The sequence below is a fragment of the Chiloscyllium plagiosum genome, unplaced genomic scaffold (assembly GCF_037043375.1).
Source record: "Chiloscyllium plagiosum isolate Xiang-an unplaced genomic scaffold, Cpla_swu_hap1 HiC_scaffold_5, whole genome shotgun sequence".
Taxonomy (NCBI): domain Eukaryota; kingdom Metazoa; phylum Chordata; class Chondrichthyes; order Orectolobiformes; family Hemiscylliidae; genus Chiloscyllium; species Chiloscyllium plagiosum.
The window spans coordinates 118,183,126-118,211,008 of record NW_028270143.1 but is presented as its reverse complement, the minus strand read 5'-3'; the positions used below and the strand labels follow the sequence as shown (position 1 = coordinate 118,211,008).

Below are 27,883 nucleotides of genomic sequence, written 5' to 3'. Positions count from 1 at the left end.
CAACTCCACTTTCAAGGAGCTATGAACCTGCACTCCAAGGTCTCTTTGTTCAGCAACACTCCCTCGGATCTTACCATTAAGTGTATAAGTCCTGCTAAGATTTGCTTTCCCAAAATGCAGCATCTTGCATTTATCTGAATTAAACTCCATTTGCCACTTCTCAGCCCACTGGCCGATCCTCTTGCAATCTGAGGTAACCCTCTTTGCTGTCCACTACACCTCCAATTTTGGTGTTATCTGCAAACTTATTAACTGTACCTCTTATGCTCGCATCCAAATCATTTATGTAAATGACAAAAAGTAGTGGACCCAGCACCGATCCTTGTGGCACTCCACTGGTCACAGGCCTCCAGTCTGAAAAACAACCCTCCACCACCACCCTCTGTCTTCTACCTTTGAGCCAGTTCTGTATCCAAATGGCTAGTTCTCCCTGTATTCAGTGGGATCTAACCTTGCTAATCAGTCTCTCGTGGGGAACCTTGTTGAACGCCTTACTGAAGTCCATATAGATCACATCTACCGATTTGCCCTCATCAATCCTCTTTGTTACTTCCTCAAAAAACTCAATCAAGTTTGTGAGACATGATTTCCCACGCACAAAGCCATGTTGACTATGCCTAATCAGTCCTTACCTTTCCAAATACATGTACATCCTGTCCCTCAGGATTTCCTCCAACAACTTGCCCACCATTGAGATCAGGCTCACTGGTCTATAGTTCCCTGGCTTGTCCTTACCACCCTTTTTTAAACAGTGGCACCACGTTAGCCAACCTCCAGTCTTCCGACATCTCACCTGTGACTATTGATGATACAAATATCTCGGCAAGAGGCCCAGCAATCGCTTCTCTAGCTTCCCACAGAGTTCTAGGGTACACCTGATCAGGACGAAATGACTTAAAAGCAGAAGGCATTGTAAAGTTGCAACACCTCTGCAGAAAAGAGCATGTTGGCTTAGTGGTTAGCACATCTGCCAGGGACCCGGGTTCAATTCCAGCCACGGTTGACTGTGTGGAGTTTGCACGTTCTCCCCGTGTCTGTGTGGGTTTCTTCCGGGTGCTCTGGTTTCCTCCCACAATCCAAAGATGTGCAAGTATGCCCGTAGTGTTCACGGATGTGTAGGTTAGGTGCAATATTCTGGGTTAAATATAGGATAATATAGTTGGGGAATGGGTCTGGGTGGATAACTTTTCAGCGGGTTGATGTAGACTTGCTGGGCTGAAGGGCCTGTTTCCACGCTGTAAGGATTCTATGATTCTATAACTGAAGAGCAGCAATAATGGAAGCATGTTGCAGATGTTGCATCGGGGAGAAGGTACAGAAGCCTGAACACACACCAGCCGGTTTCACAACGGTTTCTACCCTACTGTTGTTAGAATACTGAATGGACTCGCATTTGCCTGTACCTGTGTTTTTGTTTTTGCTGTTGTTTACCTATTATTTACTATCTGTGGTATTTATTTCTGTGATCTGCCTGTTTTGCTGGCAAGACAAAGCTTTTCACTGTGTCTCGGTACATGTGACAATAAATTCAATTCAATTCAATTCAGATGCTGGGGATCTGAAATGAAAACACAAAGTGCCTCTGAAACACAGTCGGTTTGGCGGAGTCTGTGCGGAGAGAAGCAGAGTTAATGTTTCAAGTCCAGTTTGACTTCTGATTCCGAAATGTTGATTCTGTTTCTCCCTTCACAGGTGCTGCCAGACCTACTGGGTTTTTCTGACACTTTGTTTTGTTTAATGTCTTGAGCTTGAATAACATTTTGCTTCAGAACATTGGCTTTTCTGTAGAGGAGCTATTTTGGTATTGAGGTGTTAACTCTCTCTTGCCACAGACATTCACTGATTTTTTTTTTACATTTTCTTTTCGTATTTTCATCTCCATTCTATGCTTTGGTGACATCACCTGCTGAGGGCAGCTTCTACATATCCACTGATATTAGTTCACTACCACAGCATCACTTCTGATGCTGGGATGTTGGTAGTAAATCCTGGCCTCACCAGTGGAAAAACCAAAAAAATTGGGTTTATTTAGAAATTGATGCTCAGTTTATTTAAGATCCTAGAACATTTATATTTTTCAGAACTATTGTGGGCGGCACGGTGGCACAGTGGTTAGCACTGTTGCCTCACAGGGCCAGAGACCCGGGTTCAATTCCCGCCTCAGGCGACTGACTGTGTGGAGTTTGCACGTTCTCCCCGTGTCTGCGTGGGTTTCCTCCGGGTGCTCCGGTTTCCTTCCACAGTCCAAAGATGTGCAGGTTAGGTGAATTGGCCATGCTAAATTGCCCGTAGTGTTAGGTAAGGGGTAAATGTAGGGGTATGGGTGGGTTGCGCTTCGGCGGGTCGGTGTGGACTTGTTGGGCCGAAGGGCCTGTTTCCACATTGTAAAGTAATCTAATCTATTAAATGATGCGCTGGAGAGAATCTGTCTCTTGCATCTGCCTATGTTTTACTTCTTTTCCATGTTGTACATTTGTGCAAGAGATTCTCCCAGCTGAAAGCAGATGTAAGCTCATGAATGAGGTGATCAGATCTGTTTGTAGTTAAAATTTCAGCACATCTTGTTATACTGAATCCAGAATGGGGAATAGCCCAGCATTTCCTGTTTGGTCAATATAGTTTTAGGGATGTTAATGTATAATTTCGTTTGTGCTACTGAATCACATGACATGTACAGGATTTTTACATTAATGCTGTTTATTAACAATCAAGGTATCAAGTGTATTAATTTTATCAGGTAACTTATTTCTGTGCAGAAAAACCTGGTAATGTCTAAATTAATGTGGATGCATCAGTAACTTATTGGGTTTATTAACTGTCACTGACTGACTGTCCTGAGGAGAGTCTCATTCCTAATGAAGGGCTTTTGCCTGAAACATCAACTCTCCTGCTCCTCGGATGCTGCCTGACCTGCTGTGCTTTACCAGCACCACACTCTCGACTTTAATCTCCAGCATCTTCAGTCCTCACCTTTGCCCTGTCCTGAAAAGGGTACTTTAATCTCTGACTACTTGCAACTTGGCAGAAAGTTGGAGCTCAGTGACCAGTGGTGTTCCACCGAGATCTGTTCTGGGACCTCTGCTCTTTGTGATTTTTATAAATAACTTGGATGAGGAAGTAGGGTGGATTCATGGGTTTGCCGATGACATGAAGGTTGGTGGCATTGTGGATCATATGGAGGGTGGCACGGTGGCACAGTGGTTAGCACTGCTGCCTCGCAGCGCCAGAGACCCGGGTTCAATTCCCGACTCAGGCGACTGACTGTGTGGAGTTTGCACGTTCTCCCCGTGTCTGCGTGGGTTTCCTCCGGGGGCTCCGGTTTCCTCCCACAGTCCAAAGATGTGCAAGTCAGGTGAATTGGCCTTGATAAATTGCCCGTAGTGTTAGGTAAAGGGGTAAATGTAGGGGTATGGGTGGGTTACGCTTCGGCGGGTCGGTGTGGACTTGTTGGGCCGAAGGGCCTGTTTCCACACTGTAAGTAATCTAATCTAATCTATTGTAGATTGCAACGGGACATTGACAGGATGCAGAACTGGGCTGATAAGTCAAAGCTGGGGTTCAACCTGGAAAAATGTGAATTGTTGCATTTTGAAAGGCCAAATCTGAATGCGGAATACAGTGTTAAAGGCAGGGTTCTTGGCAGTGTGGAGGAGCAGAAGGATCTTGGGGTCCACATTGGTAGATCCCTCAAAGTTGCCACTCAAGTTGGTAGGGTTGTTAAGAAGGCATATGGTGTGTTGGCTTTCATTAGCAGGGAGATTGAGTTTTAAGAGCTGTGAGGTTATGCTGCAGCTCGATGGATCCCTGGTTGCACCACACTTGGAATATTGTGTTCAGTTCTGGTTGCCTCATTATAGGAAGGATGTGAAAGCTTTAGAGAGGGTACAGAGAAAATTTACCAGGATACTGCCTGGACTGGAGGGCATGTCATATGAGAAAAGGATGAGGGAGCTAAGGCTTTTCTCATTGGAGCGAAGAAGGGTGAGAGGTGACTTGATAGAGGTGTACAAGATGATGAGAGGCACAAAGAGAGTGAATATTAAGAGACTTTTTTTCCCATGGCAGAAATGGCTATCAAGAGGGGATATAATTTTAAGGTGTTTGGAGGAAGGTTTAGGGAGCTGTCAGAGGTAGGTTCTTTATACAGAGTAATGGGTGTGTGAAATGCACTTCCAGTGGTGGAAGTAGCGTCAAATACATTAGGGACATTTAAGTGACTCTTGGATAGGCACATAGACGATAGTAAAATGAAGGGTATGTAGGCTAATTTGATCTTATAGTAGGATAAAAGGTTGGCACAACATCTAGGACTGAAGGGCCTGTACTGTGCTGTACTGTTCTATGTTCTATGCATGTTATGTAACTGAGATGATTTAATTAAATGGCAGATTGTTCATATATTAGTCTTAATTTAATTTAATTACTGTTGCAGTTTCTGGACTGAAACTTAATTGGTGGCTCATGGTACTCTGTGTTGAAATGCATGTCCTGAAGTAGGACACTAGGAAGCTCAGAGGAACAGAGGGATCTTGGGATGTTTGTCCAAGATTCCTGAAAGTGACAGACAGCTTAATAGGGTAGTTAAAAAGACATACTGGATGTTTGTCATAGATTATATGAGCAGGAAAGTCCTGTTAGAGCTGTACAGAACTTTGCAAAGGCCATGGGATACTGCAGTTTTGGTCACCTCACTATGGGAAGGATGTAATTGCACTGGAGTGGGTGTAAAGGAAATTCATCTGGAATGGAGAATGCGATTTTTGAGGATATTTGTGGCTCAGGTTCAGGTTGTAATTTGCTCGCTGAGCTGGCGAGTCTGTTTTCAGACGTTTTGTTACCATGCTAGGTAACATCATCAGTGAGCCTCCGGTGAAGTTGGTGTTCTGTCCCACTTTCTATTTATGTGTCTTGGTCTCTTAAAGGGGGTGATATCATTTCTGGTTCTTTTTCTCGGAGATTGGTAAATGGGGTCCAAATCGATGTGTTTATTGATGGAATTCCGGTTTGAATGCCAGGCCACAAGGAATCCCTGTGCGAGTCTCTGTTTAGCCTGATGGATGTATTGTCCTAGTTGAAGTGGTGTCCTTCGTCTGTATGTAAGGATACTAGTAATAGTGGGTCATGTCTTTTGGTGGCTAGTTGGTGTTCATGTATCCTGGTGGCCAATTTTCATAGAATCCCTACAGTGTGGAAACAGGCCCTTCAGCCCAACAAGTCCACACCAACCCTCCGAAGAGCAACCCACTCCCCCGTTTACCCCTGACTAATGCACCTAACCTACACATCACTGAACACTATGGACAATTTAGCATGACCAGTTGACCTAACCTGCATGTCTTTGGACTGTGGGAGGAAACTGGAGCACCCGGTGGAAACCCTTGTAGACACTGGGAGAATACGCAAACACCACACAGGCCCGAGCCTTAGCTCCCTCAGGTCTCTGGCGCTGTGAGGGAGCAATGGTAGCCACTGAGCCACCGTGTTACCACAATGTAGTGCCTGTCTGCCTGTCTGTCCAATTTAGTGTTTGTTACAGTCCTTGCATAGTATTTTGTAAATGACACTCATTTTGCTGCTTGTTGGTATAGAGACTTTTAGATTCATCAGTAGCTGTTTCAGTGTGTTGGTAGGTTTGTGGGCTACCATGATGACCACCAGACTACTACTATGTTACAGGGAGGGCAAACAACAAAATCTCTTCATGGGGAAAAGATGTATTCCAAGCTGCATTTCTTCATTGTATGACAGTGTGCTTGAGAATATTTAAGTGAGTTTAGTTAGTGGATGAACATAGTTAACTTTATAAAAAGTTCTTTATATTTTGGGATTGTGTACATTAGATTTTAGGAGCATGTGACTGAAAATTTACTGAGGCTTGATTGCATTAATGATGTAAATTAAATTTGCATGTAAGTGTACTTCTGTTTAAGGGAGTTTGTTGTGTGATATTTGATAATTATTGAGTTAATCAGCAACAGGGTTGACACCGGAAGCAACTGCTTTGCTTGGTGTTTACTCTTTGCTGATTCACTTGCACTTTCCGAGTGCAATTGTACGAGTCTGTTTGTTGCAGTTCATTTTTCACGGCTCAATGTATTTCAATTGTGTGACGAAATTGCTGACCGTAGGGTGTGTTTTGAGGATTAGACCATGCCGAACAACACTGAGGAAAAGTAAGTATCCTTTATTTACTAACTCTTATTGGCGTCCCTAAATTAAGCTGCTTCACTTATCAGCTGATCGGAACATCTTAAGTTTAATTTAGAGACTTGTTGTGACAATTGTATATGATAGCTCTGTCATTTGTATTCCTAACTTTACCACTTTTTTGAAGAATTTGGTATTGAGGTTGTCACTCAGCTGATGGTAATACTGGACAAAACAGATTTGAGCAAAACCTTGCTGGATAGATCGTAACATTTATTTTTTGTTTTTTTCACATGGTCGGTCATGGAGTCATAGAGATATACAGCATGGAAGCAGACTCTTCGGTCTATCTCGTTCATGCCAACCAGATACGCTAAATTAATCTAGTCCCATTTGCCAGCATTTGGCCTCTAAATCCTTCCCATTCATGTACCTTTTCCTGCCTAAAAAGAGAATATAGGAAGTTAGGCAGGAATTTAGAAAGGAGGTCCTCGAGAGTAGGAATAATCAGATTACTCATGGTGCCATGTGCTAGTGCGGGTAGGAATAGGAGGATTGAGCAGATGAATGTGTGGCTGAGGAGCTAGTGCAGGGGAGAAGGATTCACATTTTTGGATCATTGGAATCTGGGGTAGAAGGACAGATTGCACCTAAAATGGAAGGGGACTAATACATTGGCGGGGAGATTTGCTAGTGCTGCTCTGGAGGATTTAAACTAGTGTGTATAGTGGGGAGGTAGTGAGGAAAAAGATCAGTCTGAGATTGGTACAGTTGGGAAAAGGAGCAAGTCAAACAGTCAGGGAAGGCAGGAATAAGGCAGGGAATGATGTAGGACTGAAATTTAACTGCATTTATTTCAATGCAAGAGGCCTAACAGGTAAGGCAGATGAATTCAGAGCGTGGTTGGGAATGTGGGACTGGGGTATCATAGCAATTATAGAGATGTGGATCAGGGATGGACAGGACTGGTATCTTAATGTTCCAGGATATGGATGCTATTGGAAGAGTAGAAGGGGGTGCAAGAGATTAGGAGTGCTGTTTTTGATTAGGCATAATATTATGGATATTCCTAGGAATACGTTCACTGAAGTTGTTTGTGTTGAATTGAGAATAAGAAAGGGAGGATCGCCTTATTGGGATTGTACTATAGATCCCCCATTAGTGGGAAATTGAGAAACAAATTTGTAAGGAGATCTTAGTTATCTGTGGTTATGGGTAGGGGATCTTAACTTTCCAGACATAGACTGGGACTGCCATAGTATTAAGAGTTTGAGTGGAGAGGAATTTAAGTGTGTACAAGAAGATTCTCTGATTCAGTATGTGAACGTACCGATTAGAGAAGGTGCAAACCTTGATCTACTGTTGGGAAATAAGGCAGGACAGGTGACTGAAGTGTCAATGGGGAAGCACTTTGGGGCAGGTGACCATAATTCTATTAGTTTTTAAAAAGTGATGGAAGAGGATAGATTTGATCTAAAAGTTTAAGTTCTAAATTTGAGGAAGGCCAATTTTGGCAGTATTAGGCAAGAACTTTGAAAATCGAAAGTGTGGCGTTGGAAAACACAGCAGGTCAGACAGCATCCGAGGAGCAGGAGAATTGATTGCCCAAAACATTGATTCTCCTGCTCCTCGGATGTTGCCTGACCTGCTGTGCTTTTTCAGCACCACACTCAAGTCTGATATCCAGCATCTGCAGTCCTCGGTTTCTCCTAAAAGAACTTTGAAAAGTTGACTGGGGGGTGGATATTTGCAGGTAAAGGGATGGCTAGAAAATGGAAAGTCTTCAAAAGTGAGATATTAAGAATCCAGAGACTGTATGTTCCTGTTAGGGTGAAGGGCAAGGCTGATAGGTGTAAGGAATGCTGGACGACTAGAGAAATTGAGATTCTGGTCAAGAAAAAGAAGGAAGCATACAAGAAGTATAGACAGCAGAGATCGAGTGAATCCCTAGAAGAGATAAAGGTAGTAGGAGATAAAGGTAGAGGGAAGTCAGGAGTGCAAAAATGGAACCCTATTTGGAAAATAGGGTTAAGGAGAAGCCAAAGGGATTCTACAAATACATTCTGGACGAAAGGATAATTAGGGAGAGAATAGGGCCCCTTAAAGATCAGCAAGGGCACCTGTATGTGGAACTGCAGGATAAGGGTGAGTTACTAAATGAGTATTTTGCATCAGTGTTTATTGTGGAGAAGGATATGGAAGATACAGAACATGGGGAAATAAATAGCGATATCTTGAAAAATGTCCAGATTATAAAGAGGTGCTGAACGGCTTAAAGTACATAAAGATGGATAAATCCCCGGGACCTGATCAGGTGTACCCTAGAAATCTTTGGGAAGAGTCGGGAAGTGATTGGTGGGCTCCTTGCTGAGATACTTGGAGCATTGATAGCCACATGTGAGGTGCTGGAATACTAGAGGTTGGCTAATGTGGTGCCATTATTTAAGAAAGATGGGAATGAAAAGTCAAGGAATGATTAGACTGGTGAACCTGACATCAGTAATGGGCAAGTTGTTGGAGGGAAACCTCTGTTGCATTTTGGACAGGCAAATCAGGGCAGAACTTATACATTTAACGGTAAGGTCATGGGGAGTGTTGCTGATCAAAAAACACCTTGGAGCACAAGTTCATAGTTCTTTGAAAATGGAGTTGCAGGTATGTAGTATAGTGAAGAAGGCTTTTGGTATGCTTTCCTTTATTGCTCACAGCATTGAATACAGGAGTCGGGAGGTCAGGTTGCGGCTGTACATGCTGCTTTTGGAATACCACATGCAGTTCTAATCTCCCTCCAGTGATGAATGTATGATATTTCAAGTGCTCATCCAAGTACTTTTTAATAGTTGCGAGGATTCTCATCTCAATTACCCTGCCAGGCAGTGTATTCCAGACCTCCACCTCTTGATCTTGCTCTCTCTGGGTCAAAATCCTGGAATTCCCTCCCCAAGGGCATTGTGAGACTGCCTAATGCAATGTGGACTGCAGCAGTTCAAGAAAGCAGCTGACCACCACCTTGTCAAGCATTTAGGGATAGGGGATAAATGCTGGTTAGCCAGCAATGCCCGTGACCCATGAATGAATTTTTAAAAAAAACTGAGGTGGCGATAGTGCTGAAAAAATAAACTGTATTTGTAGGGTGGTAAATCTTCACGATGCCCTGCCCAGGTTGTAGCAGCTGAGTCATTAAGCAGGTCGGAGACAGCAAAAGCACACTGTGGATACGAGAGGATGTGAATGTAGTGCTAAAAAAAATGACATAGCTAATCAGACATGATCGAGTTGAATGGTAGAGCCGGATCAAGGAGTTGAATTATTTACTTTTATGTTTCTATTCAGGAATGAACACACTTATTCCCTTTAAAATAACAGATTATAATTTCAGCAATAATCATAAAAATGACTTTTGTTTATGATTCAATTTTCATAGCAATATTATATCTTTCTTTGAGTCTCTGCACTATGGTTAGGTCCTGTGCCATCTGTGTCATCTGGAGGATGTAGACTGTTTACTTTCTTCATCAATAGATTCTTCTTTCACAGTCTGCCAGTTTACTTTGGGTCAGTACAATGCTGTTTGATCACCCTTCTTTGGGAATCGCTATGCTTTATGTTGCCCTGTTATGATTAACTGACTCTTTCCATCTGGCCTTATTCATTCCTCATCATCCTGTCAGCACCATCCATATCACTTGTCTGCCCAGCATGTTCTCTCTGTCTGAAACAGATGACTATGCCATTTCACTTTCTTCAATGTTTCCACAATGGTTCTTGATCTTTCCCTTTCTTGTAACTCCAGAGTTGCATCTTGACAACACATCTCATTGGTATTCAGTTGTTGTTCCTTTCCCTTGATTTTGCTCACATATCCGTTGTATAAAACAGACGGGTCTCATAACTGTTTCCTCAAGCTTTCTTTTTCCTTTCAAAGGCAAACTTCTATCTCTCAATAATTACACTGCATTTGTTCTAGTCAGTCCAGCCTGAGTTTATTTGGTGCTTAATTTCGACTCTCTCTGTCCATCTTCTGATATCACTGATCGAGGCACTTGAAACCAGTCATCTTTTTTCACAACTTTGCCCATACTTTTGCAACTTTACTCTGATTCTCTTTCATAGCTTAATCTGACAGGCTATATATTGGGTCTTAACCTTATATAGAAAACTGGGTTTTGAAAATATCATTCCCACCGCTTAGTTTGCTTTCCTTTGCAAACATAATTGACAATGACACTTGCTCAGTGAGAATTTCTATGACATTTAGGAAGAGGAAGAGACTTGGTGCCAATCATTGGTCCTATCCAACTTTGATTCTGAAGCTGTCACTCTCTACACATCTTGCCTCTGTCCAACACCCCTTGTTGTAATTGCGCATGATTTGTATATGCATTTAAAGGATTCTACAAATTAATCAATGCATTCATGGCTTTTTATTTGACAGCTTTACTAAAATGTTCAGAATGAAATCTCATGCACCTTAAATTTTAGCACACAGCTTTCAAATGATTGTCCCTGCCACAGTTATCTCATTCTCTCTTTATAGTGTTGTTCTATTTTTCTCATGCCACCCCATTCCTTTCATCCCACTTTTTCCACCCCCAAAGACACTCAACCTGTTAGGTTCTTTTTCCTGAGATTCTTACACACTTGATGCAACTGCAAAACACTAACATCTGTGAACAAACAAAATTTTATTAAGCGCAGTACAATACAAGCTTTGGAGAAACTTTGAACACTCCTTGCCATGCTTGTGAGGCGTGTCCAGGTAAGTTTCCCGAGCAAAGGTAGCACTCCTTCCTTTGTACAAAATCTTTACATCACAGTCAGTTGTACATACAAGACAAACCCCAGCCACTCCCTCACAGTCACATGCCACTCAAAACACAGTGCAGTAACCACATCATCTCCGCATGTAATGCAAATCATTCCTAATGGGCAGATCTGGTGTGAATTTTTTTTGTGACCATAGGAGAGTAGTCAAATTCCAACTGCAGTGCTCCTATTGATTTTTGAATAGGGGATGAAAATGCAAATAGCTCTGAATGGCAAGGAAATAGCTGAATTGAATTGAATTTATTGTCACATTTTTAAATGTTTTTTTTAGATTAGATTAGATTACTTACAGTGTGGAAACAGGCCCTTCGGCCCAACAAGTCCACACCGACCCGCCGAAGCGCACCCACCCAGACCCATTCCCCTACATTTACCCCTGCACCTAACACTACGGGCAATTTAGCATGGCCAATTCACCTAACCTGCACATTTTTGGTCTGTGGGAGGAAACCAGAGCACCCGGAGGAAACCCACACAGACATGGGGAGAATGTGCAAACTCCAAACAGTCAGTCGCCTGAGGCAGGAATTGAACCCGGGTCTCTGGCGCTGTGAGGCAGCAGTGCTAACCACTGTGCCACCGTGCCGCCCACGTGTATCGAGGAACCGTGAAAAGCTTTATCTTGCGAGCAAAATAGGCAGATCGCAGAGTTAAGTAGCATAGATAAGTAATAGGTAAACAGCGGCAAAAACAAAAACATAGGTACAGGTGAATGTTAAGAATTTGAGAGTCCATTCAGTATTCCAACAACAGTAGGGTAGAAACTGTTTTGAAACCGGCTGGTGCATGTGTTCAGGTTTCTATACCTTCTCCCCGATGGTAGAGGGTGTAGAAAAACATTGCCAGGGTGGGATGGATCTTTGAAAATGCTGGCAGCCTTTCTTGACAGCGGGCGTGGTAGATGGGAGGTTGGCCTTTGTGATTGTCCAGTCTGAGTTCACCACTCTCTGTAACCGTCTATGATCTTGATTGGTACAGTTGCCATACCAGGTAGTGATACATCCAGACAGAATGCTCTCTATGGTGCACCTATAAAATGTAGGCAAAAGTGAATACTGCAGATGCTGGAAACCAGAGTCTAGATTAGAGTGGTGCTGGAAAAACACAGCACGTCAGGCAGCATTGAGGAGCAGGAAAATTGACGTTTTGGGCAAAAGCTCTTTATCAGGAAGAAGAGACATTGGGCCTTTGTAGCCAGTGCATCCACATGAAGAGTCCAAGAAAGTTTGTTGTGGATGACCACTCCAAGGAGCTTGACACTCTCCACTTGTTCCACCTCTAGGCTGTTAATGTGGAGGGGGGCGTGAAAAATATCCTGCCTAAAGTCAATAATGAGTTGCTTGGTTTTGCCAGCATTGAGAGCTAGGTTGTTCTCAGTGCACCATTTTTCCAGATCTTCCACCTCCCGTCTGTAGTCTGTTTCGTCGCCATCTGAGATTCCACCAACAATGGTGGTGTCATCAGCAAACTTATGAATGGCATTAGTCTGGTATTTGGCGACACAGTCATGGGTATACAGTGAGTACAGTAGGGGGCTGAGTACACACCCCTGGGGGCTCCAGTGTTGAGTGTTAGTGAGGATGAAGTATTGTCCCCAATCTTCATTGATTGTGGCCTGTGGGTCAGGAAACTGAGGATCCAGTTATAGAGTCATAGAGATGTACAGCATGGAAACGGACTCTTCGGTCCAACCCATTCATGCTGACCAGATATCCCAACCCAACCTAGTCCCACCTGCCAGTACCCTTCAAACCCTTCCTATTCATATACCCATCCAAATGCCTTTTAAATTTTGCAATTGTAACCACTTCCTCAGGCAGCTCATTCCATACACGTACCATCCTCTGTGAGAAAAAGTTGCCTCTTAGGTTGCTTTTATATCTTTCCCCTCTGACCCTAAACCTATGCCCTCTAGTTCTGGACTCCCTGACCCCAGGGAAAAGACTTTGCCTATTTATCCTATCCATGCCCCTCATAATTTTGTAAACCTCTATTAGGTCACCCCTCAGCCTCCCAATGCTCCAAAGTCCGAGATCACTAAGTTTAGTAATCCATCTCGAGGGGATAATAGTCTTGAAGGCTGAGCTGTACTCAATGAATAGGATTCTTATGTAGCTGTCCTTGGTGTCAAGATGTTCTGGGGAGAAATAAAGGGCAAGTGATATGGCATCTGATGTGAATCTGTTGTCTGATAGGCAAATTGGAGTGGGTCAAGAGTAGTGGGGATTCTGAAGTTGATTAATGCCATGACCAGCCCCAAAGCACTTCATGACCACCACTGATTAATAGGAGATGATAATGTAATTTCTTACAATCTATCTGCAGGTCAGAAGCATCCCATCCTAGCCTTGGGACATCCAATTTCCTGCAGGTCAGCAGAGCAAGTTAAGTCTTTAAGATCACAAACCTCTGAGAGAAGGAAGTCTTCCTCATCTCTTTCTTATTACATTATACTCTCTGATCCAAGACATTCCCATAAGGGGAAGCATTCTTTCAGTATTTACTCTGTAAAGCTCCTTCAGAATCTTTGATTCAATGAGAGAATCTCTAATTCTTCTAAATTCCAATGTGTACATTCCCAATCTGTGTAACTTTTGCTTATAAGACAATCCCTCCATAATAGGGATCATCCTGATGAACTTTCTCTGAACTGCTTCCAGTGAAAAAGTATATTTTCTTAAATAAAGGGACCAAACCTGCTCACAGTACTCCAGATGTGGTCTCACCTGCACCTTATACAGTTGCAATAAGGCCACCGTATTCTTATTCTCCAAACCTACCTTTAAAGCAAGCATTTTGATAGCGTGCTGCACCTGTTTGCTAACTTTCCATGTTTTGTACATGAAGTAGCCCCAAGTCCCTTTAGTGTGCAGATTTCTGCAACTTTTCTCCATTTAAATAATAAGCACATCGACCTGGACCCAATATACCGGCCACTGCAGCAGACAGCTGGAACTGACAACCAGAAGCGGCAGATACAAATCACTATAAATGCCGGAAGAAACATCACAGAAGCACTTCACATGAGGCTCCCAAGCACCGAGGATGTCACCTAGACAGGGGACGAAACGTCTGCAACACAAATTCCCAGCTAGGCGAACAGAACCACAACAACGAGTATCTGAGCTACAAATCTTACAAATTTTGAAAACTATAAGTACCTTACTGTAAACATTTTGAATACCCCTCCTCACTTGTCTTTGCACCTGTATTTGCTGTCTGCAAATTTGGCTACAGTACGTTCACTTTCTTCCTCCAAGTCATTAATATATATTGTCAACAGTTGTGGTCCCAGCACTGATCTCCATAAAACCCTGCTGCTTACAGGTCGCCAACTTGAAAAAGAACCCCTTATCCCCCACTTATTGTTTCCTGCCTGTTTAGCCATCTATGCCAATATACTACCTCCTACACCATGAGCTCTTATGATTTAACCTTTTGTGAAGTATCTTGTTGAACACCTTTTGGAAATCCAAAGCGACACATCTACTGGTTCCCCTCTATCCACTCTAGATTAGATTAGATTACTTACAGTGTGGAAACAGGCCCTTCGGCCCAACAAGTCCACACTGACCCGCCGAAGCGTATACCACTCAGACCCATACTCCTATATTTACCCCTTCACCTAACACTACGGGCAATTTAGCATGGCCAATTCACCTAACCTGCACATTTTTGGTTTGTGGGAGGAAACCCACACAGACACTGGGAGAATGTGCAATCTCCACACAGTCAGTCGCCTGAGGCGGGAGTTGAACTCGGGTCTCTGGCGCTGTGAGGCCGCAGTGCTAACCACTGTGCCACCGTGCCGCCACTCTAGTTGAGACTTTCTTGGAAAGCTCTAATAAATTAGTCAGAACAATATCCCTTTTATCAAGTGGTGCAGGCTCTGCTTAACTCAATAATGATTTTCCAAATATTCTGCTATTACTTCATTAATAATGGATTCAAACATTTTTCCAACAGTACATGTTAGGCTAATCAGCGTATTATTCCCCACATTTTGCCTCCCTCCTGTTTTGAACAGGGGTGTCACATTGGCAGCCTTCCAATCCCCTGGTATCTCTGCAATGTCCAAGGATTTTTGGAAAGTTACAGCCAATGTATCCCTCCATTTGCATCAAGCACCACCCACTAACTAAAGTCACCACTCTTAACCTATCAAAACAATCCAACCAGACAGAAACTGGGTGTTATTTATTAAAACACTAGTTCACTCGTCGATTCTCCTGTTCCCTAGATGCTGCCTGACCTGCTGCGCTTTTCCAGCAACACATTTCCATCACTAGTTCACTAATGTCCTTCAGGGAAATGAGTCTTCTTGAACTGTGCGATTCTTCTTGCCTAACTAGGGGTAACCAATAAATAAATAATATTGGATCAACTTATCATGTTTCAAGGAAGTCAATGAATGCACCACCTGACTCATGCTCACTGATATTCATTGGACTGGCACAGCCTCAATTTAATAAATAAATCATCCTTGTTTTAAAATCTGTCCTTCGCCTCATCTCTTCCAATCTCTACCTCTGAAACCTCTACAAGCTCTAAAACTATGATGAATTGCACTGTGTATTTTCGAAAATGCTATGGTCACTTTTATTCACTGAGTACTGCAATTGAACGTAATTACTTCGCAAGTCATTGTATTCACACAGTGATCTGTAATATTGAATGTGTGCTTTTGTGGCTATACTTCATACTAGTGTAATTTCAAGGTCAGCAATCTGATTTTGGCAACGTGTTGCTTTAAGTGGACTTTGCTTTGGAAGTCAAGTGTGCAGGAGACCACTCTTTCATGTGCAGCTGACTACTTGTAGTTCACAAATTGCTCCTTGTTTACATCAAATTTTCCAGTGTAACCGGCAAATCAGTCATGACTGGAATTATTGCATTTTGCTGTTAGTTTTTATGCTGTACAGAAGCATTTCAATTTTTTGGGACTTGGTCAGAATTTATTTCCGTTTTGGATTTAAAGATGAGTAATACCCATGGACACAGTAAAGAAAAAAATTAAATCCCTAAGGCAAGCAAGGTTTAAAAACCTTGCATAAAATACCTGCAATAAAGCTTGCCAGTCAAAGCAAATCTACAGCAATTTTGTGCAATGTTCATTTTTTTCTCCACTATTACAGACATAATTAGATATGGAGAAAGGAGAGGTTTGTAGTCTGTATCCTAAACTGCATCATGTCCTTGTTCTTGTTGACCTACATTAACTCCCTTCTGTCAATATCTTTTTTTAAATTCACAACCTTCTTTCTAATTCCTCAATGGCCTCACCTATGTCTATAATCTCCTTCAATCTGACAAAGCTCTAAGATCTCTGCATTCCTCTGATTCTGGCCTCTTAATACCTTCATTTTAATCACGCCACCATTCCTTCCCCTGCCAAAATACTGCATTCCGGAATTTCCTCCCAAAATCACTTGCTTTCTCCCCTATTAAAATGCTTTCTTGCTAATAGCTGTCCTAATACGTCCTTGTGTGCCTTAATGTTGGTTTTCACAGTCATTCCTGTGAAGTGCCTCATGACGTTTATGACTCCTTTTGTGCACAGAGTATCTGAAGAGTTGATTATATTGTACTGTGAGCAGGATGGGGAGACTGTAGGATTTTGTGAATGGTTCTTTTGTACCTTAGCTTGGGTTGTGAGGTGCAGTCCTCACTTTGAGGTCTTGCTTTCCGCTTTGGGGGCGGTCTTTTTATTTGTATTTATCTCACTTTTCAAAGTTGCGATTGTTTGGGTATGGATTTTCTCAGTTCCTTTAGTGCATCTGACAGTTTCATTGTGTGTACAGTATGAGGGTTTTGGATATGGGAACTTGCATTTCTGAATAATTATATGTGGATCTGATGGCTGTCTTTGGTAACCAGTTACACAAGTTTGGATGTTGCTGGTCTTATTATAAACAAAAAAAAAAGACCTGTAGATGCTGGAAATCAGAAACAAAAATTGCTGGGAAAACTCAGTAGGTCTGCCAGCAGAAAGGAGAGTTAACATTTTGGGTACCTGGAGAAGAGTCACTGGACCCAAAATTTTAACTGTTTTCTCTCCACACATGCTGTCAGTAACACCTACAAGACAACCTCCAGCTGTCAGAGCTGCTGAGTTTCCTCAGCAATTTGTTTTTGTTTCAGATATAAAATTTCACTTGACCTTCTGGTTCTCAGCTATTGATGGGTATCCTTCTATGAGTTTAACTACTGTATCCTATTATGCTACTAATGTTAATCCTTTCTCTTCAGGTTTAGGATTAATTATGAATGTAGTTTGCCTTGATTTATAGAATGAGTTCCAAATAATCCTTTAGTTACAGTTGACCCTAATCTTAAGAAAAAAGCAGAGTCAAGTGAGGTTCTCATGAGGATATTGCAAGTAAGTAGTCATTACCCTACTACTTAATGCAGTCAGGAAGTCAAGTATTTACGTGGATTTTGAAAATGGACAGGTCGCAATTTAACCTGATTATAGTAACAAATTTCCTTGCTTAAGATTATTAGATTCTTTGAATATCTTGATCATGCCTAAAATGAAAGGCTGGATTTTCCCAGCCCGTGAATGACGTGGATAGTGATGAGTCAGCCAGAAGTAAATGGCCAATTTGACACACTTTGTGCTTTCCTATATATGTGCACCTGCCGTGCCCTGCCCTGCACCCACACCCACATGCACACACTCTGTGGGTCCCATGATTCTCCTGTGCTATTCAATACGATAATGGCCAATCTGTGATCTTTGCTGAGCTTTCCTGTTTGCCATTCCCCTCTCAACAACCTTTGACCCCTTTCAATATCAAAAATCTGTGCAATTCAGCCTCAAGTAAATTTAATGACCATTTCCGTTACCTTATAGGGAAGAGAAGTCTATAGGTCAATGACCCTCAACAAAATTCTCCTCATCTCCATCTTAAAAGGAGATGCTTCCTAGTTCCAACCCTCCCACAAAAAGAAACATTGTGCCAGTAACCATCCTATCAAGTTCCCTCAGGATCTTTTATGGTCATCTCTCATTCAACTAACTTCCAATGGATATAGGCCGACACGGTAGGTTTCTCCATGTGGCTATCCCTTCATCCACGAATGAGTCAAATCAACTGTTTCTAATGCAATTATATATTTTTCAAAAAAGGGCACTAAAACTGTATGTGGTATTCGACATGTCTGAACAATAGTTGCATTAAAACCTCTCTTTTACAGTACATTTCCCATGCAACAAGCACCAACATTCTGTCTTGAGTCATGAGTGTGTTGCTGGAAAAGCACAACAGCGCAGGCAGTATCTGAGGAGCCAGAGAATCGACGTTTCGGGTCGGAACCCTTCATCAGGAAACCCTGGCTTGAAACGTCGATTCTCCTGCTCCTCGGATGCTGCCAGACCTTCTGTGCTTTTCCAGCAACACACTCTCGATTCTGATCTCCAGCATCTGCAGACTTCACTTTCTCCTAGTTGATTTCCACCAACATTCTGTCTGCCTTCCTAATAACTTACTGTATATGTGTACTAGCTTTTGAGACTCATGTACAGGATCATAGAATCATACAATCCCTACAGTGTGGAAACAGGCCCTTCAGCCCAACGAGTCCACACCGACCTTCTGAAGAGTATCCTACCCAAGCCCAATCTCCATTACTCTACATTTATCCCTGACTAATGCACCTAACCTACACACCCGTGAACACTATGGGCAATTCAGCATAGCCAATTCACCTAGCCTGCACATCTTTGGATGCTCAGATCCCTTTGTACCACCGAATCCTGCAACATCTCTCCATTTAAATATTATACTATTTTCCTGGTATCCCTGCCAACATTTTCCCATATTGCGAAGTCCCATTTTTGCCCACAAACTAATGTACTTCTTTGTAGACTCTTCCTCCTCTTGACAATTTACTTTTCTACGCTAGTAATATCGGCAAATTTATACATATGGACACTTCAGCCAAACTGTTGATATTGATAGAGAAAGGAAAACTCAGAATTGAAGAGTAAACTAAAAGCAAATGTAATTCAGAAGACAGGGTTAGGAAAGGTTACATTGAGGGGATGGGTTGGGGAAAAAGAATAAAGGAAAGGAAGAAACACATCTAGCAACGAAACTTTGAACTAAATTATTCCTTTTCAGTGAAGGTGATTGACATTGTATTAACAACCATCACTATTACTTCAAAGGATAAGTGTACCAATCTAATTTCCAGCAGAACATTTAATGGGTAATTAATATTCCCCATTTTAAAAATAACCTTATAATGGAACGCCGTTAGTGTGAAGCAGTTATAACTGAGTACTATCAGTTGACTGTAGAGCTTGCCTCTCTTCACCTTGTAAACTTACTGTCTGATGTGCATATTACTAACGATTGCACTGTTTTTTCAGCATGATTAGCCCCTGTGTATTTAGCTGACCTAGTTGGATTTTATAGATTCATTGAAAGGTGCAAGAGTGGGCATTTGGCCCTTTGAGTCTGCACCACCAAGGCTGATCATGCAATCTCAGTGTCCCACTCCTGCTTTCTCTCCATATCCCTTGATTCCTGTAGCCACAAGGGCCATGTCCAGCTCCCTCTTGAATATATCTAATGAACTGGCTCCAACAGCTTTCTGTGGCAGACAATTCCACACGTTCTCAAATCTCGAGTAAAGAAATTCTTCTTCATCTCAGTCCTGAATGGCTTACCTCTCATTCTTAGGCTGTGACCCCGAGTCCTGCACTTCTCCAACATAGGGAATATTCTTCCCGCATCTAGCCTATCCAGTCCCATCATGATTTTATGTTTCTATGAGATTCTTCGAAATTTCAGTGGGTACAAGTCCGGTCGATCCAGTATTCCATCATATGAAGTTATTTTGAGCAATGGTGTCACTTCAATATTTGCTGTTCATGTATCCCTGTTTTTTTTTTCAGATCTTTATTTCAAACATGTTTGAATCTATTTGTAGATTTTTAAATGAGAGAACTACTGCTTTCTAATTCTGAATAGTTCTGCACTAGTCATTCATCAGGCAGCCTTTTGTGTGGTGTGGACAGCGGAAGGGGCTCTTTATGGAAATTACAAGTTTGGTTTCTTTGGCACAAGACTTGAGTTGCAAGGAGTATGTTAAAATTCTACCACTAGTCTTTTTTCCTGTAGCATCTGAAGTCAAACTGTCTAGGGTTCAGTTGTGAATTGCATGCTTAGAAAAAGTAAAAATAGAACAGTTCAAATGTACATTCATATTATAGTCCAATGTTGCTTAATTTTTTGTGAGAAAAATATCTCCAAATGTGAAACTTTGTCATTTTTCACAAACTTTCTGGGCATTGCACTAATTTTAAAATGGGCGACTGAAATGCATGCCTTTCTTTTCAAGGAGGTTAACCTTGTTCAGATTAGCTGTTTGCCCTGCTTGAAGATTTAGATGTGTTCACGTGAGCAAGTGAATCTGTAATTAATTAAGACTGGAGACGTGCGACACTACTACAGTGCTTTGTCTTTTGGTGTTCGCAGAGTTTGAACTGAAAGCAGTCGCCATCAGAGGGTGAACAACTATATAAACGGTAAGCTAGCTGTGAACAAGTGAATGAATTAATGTTGCATCCAATGTATACGAGTATTGGAAACAGATTATCTTTTAGTGTAGTCTGCAGCAATTACTATTGCATACTTAGCACAATGTTAACGTTCATAGAGGTTACAATTCATGCAACCTCTTGAAGAAATTTCACGGTTTGGTTAGGTTTCCTCCTGAAATGGACCCCTTTAAATTTTTGCAAATTGAAATGGTTGTATCCTATTTTGTAAGGATCACAATACTGTGTTTAGCAGCAGCAGCTTAAAGGATTGGTTCTTCTAATGTTCCATGGCCCTGTCAAGTATTTGGAATTAAATTTTAAAGGAAATTGATGACATGAAGATTTGCTGTTACTTTTAGGAAAATGAGAAATGTATGTTACATTTAACATTTTGCAACAGCCAGCAAATGTGGAAAGTTTTGAGTGTGAGAAACCTGTTTGTTTTTTTTCTCAAATTTTAAGGTTGTGGAGGGATTTTAATATAAAGGTGAAAAGTTTGAGGTTGAGATGTTGCTATAACACTAGTCTCGTGTTTGAAAACTTGTTCTAGTGTCTGCTGTGACACCAAGATAGTGAACAGTGTGGTTCAGTCTCTGGTATTTGCAAGGATGAGGAGCAGAATCCTTGGCCAAGAAGTGAATTTTGTGTAAGAGCCAAAATCGATCACTTTGGTCTTTTCAAAATTGAAACAGTTTTCTGCTTATCATGTGCTGGGTGTCTGGCAGTTATTCTGGTAACTTGTTTCTTTTTGTATTCATTCATGGGACGTGGGTGTTCCAGCTGGCCAGCATCTTTTGTCCATCGATATTTGTCCTTGAGAAGGTGGTGATATGCTGCCTTCTTGAACTACCTTTAAAATCCTGCAATACCAGGTTATAAGGCAACAGGTTTATTTGAAGCTTTCGGAGTGCTGCTGCTTCGTCAGGTAGCTAGTGGGGCAGGTACATAGCACACAAAATTTATAAGTAAAAGATCAAAGTGTCATACAACTGATGTGATGTACTAGACAAACTTAGATGGCTGTTAAGTCTTTAATTACTTCGAATAGGGATGTACGTTTCGATTGATTAATAGTAGATCCCAGAATTCTTTTCAAGTCACAGCCCCATGGTAACTTACGGTTTTATCAGTGGATTTAAACAAAGAGATGATATCTCAGCTCAGACAATGCATTAAAGTTGTGACTTTAGAGTCTCTGTATCCCAACTTAGAGTGAAACTGGTTTTATTTCCAAAGTAGGAATTTATAAAATGCATTGTCTGAGCTGACATGTCACATTTTTTATCCACTGAAAAAAATCTGAAGTTGGCTCGGACCTGTGACTTGAAAGAAATTATGGGATTTACATGTTAAGCAATTAATGTCCTTGGATAAGCGAAGAAATGTGAGAAAGGAATGTACCTATTCTGAAAACTTGATGTCAACACAAGATTGTTCTCAATCAGAAATTAATAGTATCTGAACTGGAAATCTGTCTGAGTCCATAACTAAAACTGTGACTTCTGTAACTACTACTTTGTGGTGCTGTAATCCATTTACTCATACCATGAATACCACGCACCCAAGTCAAGCTTAAATCACAGCGGGTTGGCAGACGGGACATTAAATTCACATATGTTACTACTGTCTGGAATATGGTTTTAGTTTTGTTATTAACTTGAAGTTATTTATCCAAGTGAAGTCAAGTTATTAAAAGGTCAAAGTGCAAGATTAAATGATAGCATTTATTGAATTTAAAGTGCAAATGTTGCAGGAGGCATGTGTGACGGATGGAAGAACTTTGAGCTATTTTAATAATCTCATCCTGCATTTCAGTTTAATCGTAATTGTGCGTGCTTGAAATGTTTACTTTTCTGGTTATTTTTCCATGAAGACTGAAGGTTCATCTTTCTGAACTTGAGTTGTGTCAGTATGTGGTTTTGAGCTGTGTGACGCATGACATATTCTGAGATGACAGTGGAGTAGGACTGCTAAGTCAGAGCTCTTTTGCTTCGTCTGTTTCTTTTTTTTTGTCTTTTTTTTCTTCTTTCTCACTTCCCATCCTCGGGTGGCATCAGCGATGTCCAGGGTGAAGCCAATGTGGACTCCAGGCCTCGAGGTGAAACCCAGCATGGACTGGAAGCTAGCGTGCACTTGTCTGCTCCATCATCTCTGCTTTGAAGGACTGTAATTCTGAACTTTTTATTTCTATATACTTCTAATTTATTCTACAGATTTTGCATTTAGATAACTTTTCTAGCTAAGATGTCGTTAAGGTCTGGATTTTTAAATTTCTTTATTTCTCTCATTTTATTCCTAAGAGTCGATATCTAGGTACGTTTGTACCTAAGATAGTGCCATAAGCTTAATGTTTCACTGTTCACTATACAGTACAGCCTCTATTATCTGAACATCGATTATCCGGATTTCAGATTATCTAAACAAGATCTCAATGTCCTGATGCTTGGGTAAACCATGTTATCTGAACATTAGATTATCTGAATAAAATACTCCCTGTCCGTGTCGTTCAGATAATTGAGATTACCCTTTACTTATGTGAGCACATCTGATAACAGATCTAGTTCCAGATTTAACTTGAATGATTAATTGCTGGTTGGAAGTCTGTTGGTGGTAGGAGTGGTTTGAGGCAACCTGCAAAGTGTTTTTCTGTCCACAGGAACAATTTCATTGATTTATGCATAGTTTTGTTGTGTGACTATTCTCCACTCATTTGTTTTGCTAAAATAATGACGTTATTGGGAGACATTGTCTTTTTTTGTTGATTTCAGTTTACTGTGGGTCATGAGAGACTCAAATATATAAATAGATTATTTTCTGCATTATGACTAAGTTATGGGATAAATAGGTTGTGTTGCTATAAAATAGAATATTTTCAGTTCTACTGTGTCTCCAATGCTTATGCTGATATGATGTTAGATACTTTGAATATATGTTCCTCAGCCAACATTTAAGTAGGTGCAGGTATAGGCAATTCAGCCCCTTATGCCTGCTCCAACATTCAGTATGATCATGGCTGACTTGTGGCTAATTCCATATACCTGCCTTTGGCCCATATCCTATAATTTATATTGTGAAGCAAAGATATTATCTTTCTCAGATTTACAATTAATATCTGTCCTTATATCCACTGCTGTTTGTGGAAGAGAGTTCCAAGCACCTTTTGTATGTAGAAGTGCTTTCTAACATCTCTTCTGAACGGTCTGCACTTGTACCGATCACTTCCTGTGTTAGTTTATTCCCCGTCTTGGGAGCTGGAGGGGTAATGGTAAAGATCCCTCTAAGTGGACATGAAACTTAGAACTGAGGCACCTCTCTATGATGGATGTGGTAATTGAACCTATTATGCTTATGTGTGGGCTGGAATTCCTTCCATGCAGCTCTGGACAATGCTGGACCCATCTAATGAGTTATGAACAATTTTTTTTTAATTTTCCAGTAATGGCAAAGCCCAGGCCAGTGGTGGTTAGTGGACCTTCTGGAGCAGGCAAGAGTACTCTACTGAAGCTGCTTTTGGAGGAGTATGATCAAGTTTTTGGATTCAGCGTTTCTCGTTAGTAACTCTTTTAATCCTTCTCTTTCTAGCTCAGACTTTGCAAAGCAATTGTCTGTCTTCAGTGGTCTTGGTCTACCTGCTATTCGGCAGGTGTTCATATTTCGGATGTATGATAAATTACAGATTGTGCTGCTGATTTTTTTAAAAAAACCTGAATTCACAGTGGACACTTCAAATTTGTCCTGGCTAAGACTTGGTTCAAGTAATTTTAAGCTACTTTATTCCGAATATTCTGAGCAACGCTTATGGTCAGATTCATAAGTTATTAAATACATTTCTTCTCCAGTAAATGATATTGTTTTGCTTGCATCAAAACTGATTAATCAGACATTTTCAGGGGGCCTTCTTGTTGAGACTAATTTGTTAATGCATGCGGTTAGGATAATTGGCCTTGGATGTTTGTGAATATACTTTGTTCTAAGTGACATTTACTTGATGGTGTGAGTTGTTTTACAGATACAACAAGAAATCCAAGGCGAGGTGAAGAAAATGGTAGAGGTGAGCACCCATTTTATTTAACTTAAAATCAGATTCCCAAAGTTGTTGCAAAAATTTAAAAAGTCGATTAAATAACGTAAAGCACTTGTTAGGCATCAGTGGTTCTTCTGCTGGTTGGCAAGATGCAACGACTGGTGTGTTACACGGATGAGTGCTGATATCTCAACAGTTTATCGTTTATATAAATGGCTGTTGAAGTACAAGGGTATAGTTACTAAATTAAGTTTCCAAACAAAACATGATCCATTTATGCCTATTTTGTTTCTTGTTAACAAGCCAGCCTTCTATCAATGTGAATATGTTATACCTACAGCATGAGATTTTATTTTCCACAATAACCCTTGGGGCACCTTCAGGGTCTGTTTCCTCAATGTTGTTGGGTCAAAATCCTTGCATTCCCTCCCTAATAGCACGTGGACTGCCGTGGTTTAAAAAGGTGGCTCACCACCACTTTCTCAAGGGCAAGTACAGATAGAAACATAGGAAAGGAGCAGGAGATGGCCATTTGGCCCTTCAAGTCTGCTCCTCCATTCACCATGATCAGGGCTGATTGTCCAACTCAATAGTCTAGTCCTGTTTTCTTCCCATAACCTTTTGATCCCGTTCGCCCCAAGTGCTATTTCAGGCCGCCTCTTGAATACATTCAAAATTTCGGCATCAGCTACTTCCTGTGGTAATGAATTCCACAGGCTCGCCACTCTTTTTGGGTGAAGAAATGTTTCCTCACCTTCATCCTAAATGGTCCACCCCAAATCCTCAGACTATGAGCCCTGGTTCTAGGTGCACCCGCCATCAGGAATATCCTCCCAGCATCTATCTTGTCTAGTCCTGTTGGAATTTTATAAGTCTCTATGCGATACCCTCTCACTCATCTGAGCACCAGCAAAACCAACCCTAAACTAATCAATTTCTCCTCATATGTCATTCCTGCCATCCCTGGAATCAGCCTGGTAAACTTTCACTGCACTCCCTTGAGAGTAAAAGCATCCTTCCTCAGAAAAGGAGACCAAAACTGCACCCAATATTCTAGGTTTGGCATCACCGAGGCCCTGTATAACTGCAACAATGCATCCCTGCTCCTGTACTCCAAACATCTCGCAATGAAGGCCAGCATACCATTTACCTTCTTTACTGCCTGCTGCACCTGCATGCTTGCCTTCAGTGCATAAAAGTGGATAAAGGTGTACCCTAGAACTCTGTGGGAAGCAAGGGAAGCAATTACTTGGCCCCTTGCTAAAATATTTGTATAGTCAGAAGTGAGGTGCCGGAAGACTGGAGGGTGGCTAATGTGGTGCCACTTTTAAGAAAGATGGTAAGGAAAAGACAGGGAATTATAGACTGGTGGTCCTGACATTAGTTGTGGACAAGTTGTTGGAGGGAATTCTGAGGGACAGGATGTACATGTATTTGGAAAGGCAAGGACTGATTAGGGATAGTCAACATGGTTTTGTGCGTGGGAAATCATATCTCACAAACTTAATTAAGTTTATTGAAGAAGTAACGAGAGAATTGATGCGGGCAAAGCAGTGGATGTGATCTATATAGACTTCAGTAAGGCGTTTGACAAGGTTCCCCATGGGTCTGATTAGCAAGGTTAGATCTCATGGAATGCAGAGAGGACTAGCCATTTGGATACAGAACTGGCTTAGAGGTAGAAGACAGAGGGTGGTGGTGGTGGAGGGTTGCTTTTCAGACTGGAGGCGTGTGACCAGTGGAGTGCCATAAGGATCGGTGCTGGGTCCAATACTTTTCATCATTTATATAAATGATTTGGATGTGAACATAGGAGGTATACTTAGTAAGTTTGCAGATGACACCAAAATTGGAGGTGTAGTGGACAGTGGAGAAGATCACCTCAGAGTACAGATGGGCCAATGGGCTGAGGAGTGGCAGATTGAGTTTAATTTAGATAAATGTGAGCGCTGCATTTTGGAAAAGCATATCTTAGCAGGACTTCTACACTTAATGGTAAGGTCCTAGGGAGTGTTGCTGAACAAAGAGACCTTGGAGTGCAGGTTCATAGCTCCTTGAAATTAGAGGTGCAGATAAGTAGAATAGTGAAGAAGGTGTTTGGTATGATTTCCTTTATTGGTCAGAGTATTGAGTCTAGGAGTTGGGAGGTCATGTTGTGGCTGTACAGGACATTGGTTAGGCCACTTTTGCAATATTGCATGCAATTCTGGTCTCCTTCCTATTGGAAGGATATTGTGAAACTTGAAAGGGTTCAGAAAAGATTTACAAGGATGTTGCCAGGATTGGACGGTTTTAGCTACTGGGAGAGGCTGAACAGGCTGGGGCTGTTTTCCCTGGAGGCTGAGGAGTGACCTTATAAAATCATTTATAAAATCTTGAGCATGGATAGGATAAGTAGACAAAGTCTTTTCCCCAGGGTAGGGCAATCCAGAACAAGACAGATATATTTAGGGTGAGAGGGAAAAAATATGAAAGGGATCTAAGGGGCAACTTTTTCACGCAGAGGGTGGTGTGTGTGTGGAGTGAATTGTCAGAGGACAAGCTGGTACAATTGCAGCATTTAAAAGGCATATCTATGAGTACATGAATAGTAAGAGTTTAGAGGGATATGGACTAAGTGCAGGCAAATGGGACTAGATTAGGTTAGGATATCTGGTTGGCATGGATGGGTTTGACCAAAGGGTCTGTTTCCGTGCTGTACATCTCTATGACTCTATGACTGGTGCACAAGGACACCCAGGTTCCACTGCACACTGCCGTCTCCCAATTTAAAGCCTTCAGATAGTAATCTGCTGCCTTGGATTTCCTTCCAAAGAAATAACCTCACATTTATCCAATTACACTGCCAATAATTTGCCCACTCACCCAGATCATGCTGAAGGATCTCTGTGTCCTCATTGCAGTTCACCCTCCAACCCAACTTCATCTGCACACTTTCAGAGGTAATAATTGCTGGCACATCTAGCAATGCCCAGTGAATTTAAAAAAATCTTCTAGAAACCTAAGCACACTGCATCCATTGTTTCCCCTTTACCCACAGGTCATTACTATATTCCTCCTCCTTGAACTCCAGTAAACTGGACAAACATTTTTCCTTTTCACCAAAGGGCTTTGAAAATTTCCAAGTCATCAAGCAGAACTAAAAAAAACGTTGCCCTGCCTTAATTTACCCCATTGGGATTATTGACATTTAAAGTTGCCAAAGTCTCATAGCTGCTCTGAGATTAGAGAGAGATGACTGGTGATTTAACCTGAACTAGGTGTGAGGATGAGAAGGTGATACCTTCATAGTGACCTCAGCTAGTGCGGGAATGGAACTTGCACTATTGGTG

The 27,883-nt window shown here is 41.5% G+C and overlaps 1 protein-coding gene across 8 annotated transcripts in view; it reads left to right on the top strand.

Annotated features, from left to right (window-relative positions):
* Window positions 1-27,883, top strand: part of LOC122550134 (guanylate kinase-like) — a 50,067-nt gene that overhangs the window by 1,309 nt on the left and 20,875 nt on the right. For 3 of the 8 annotated variants that reach the window (XM_043690767.2, XM_087987580.1, XM_043690771.2), the window contains exons 2-3: window positions 23,964-24,077; window positions 24,537-24,578. In XM_043690767.2, the coding sequence (XP_043546702.1) occupies window positions 23,964-24,077; window positions 24,537-24,578 (156 nt within the window). Of the gene's footprint in view, window positions 1-6,041; window positions 6,174-20,462; window positions 20,513-20,596; window positions 22,694-23,963; window positions 24,078-24,536; window positions 24,579-27,883 lie in introns of those variants that run through there. The other 5 variants (XM_043690770.2, XM_087987581.1, XM_043690769.2 and 2 more) reach the window with 4 other exon arrangements.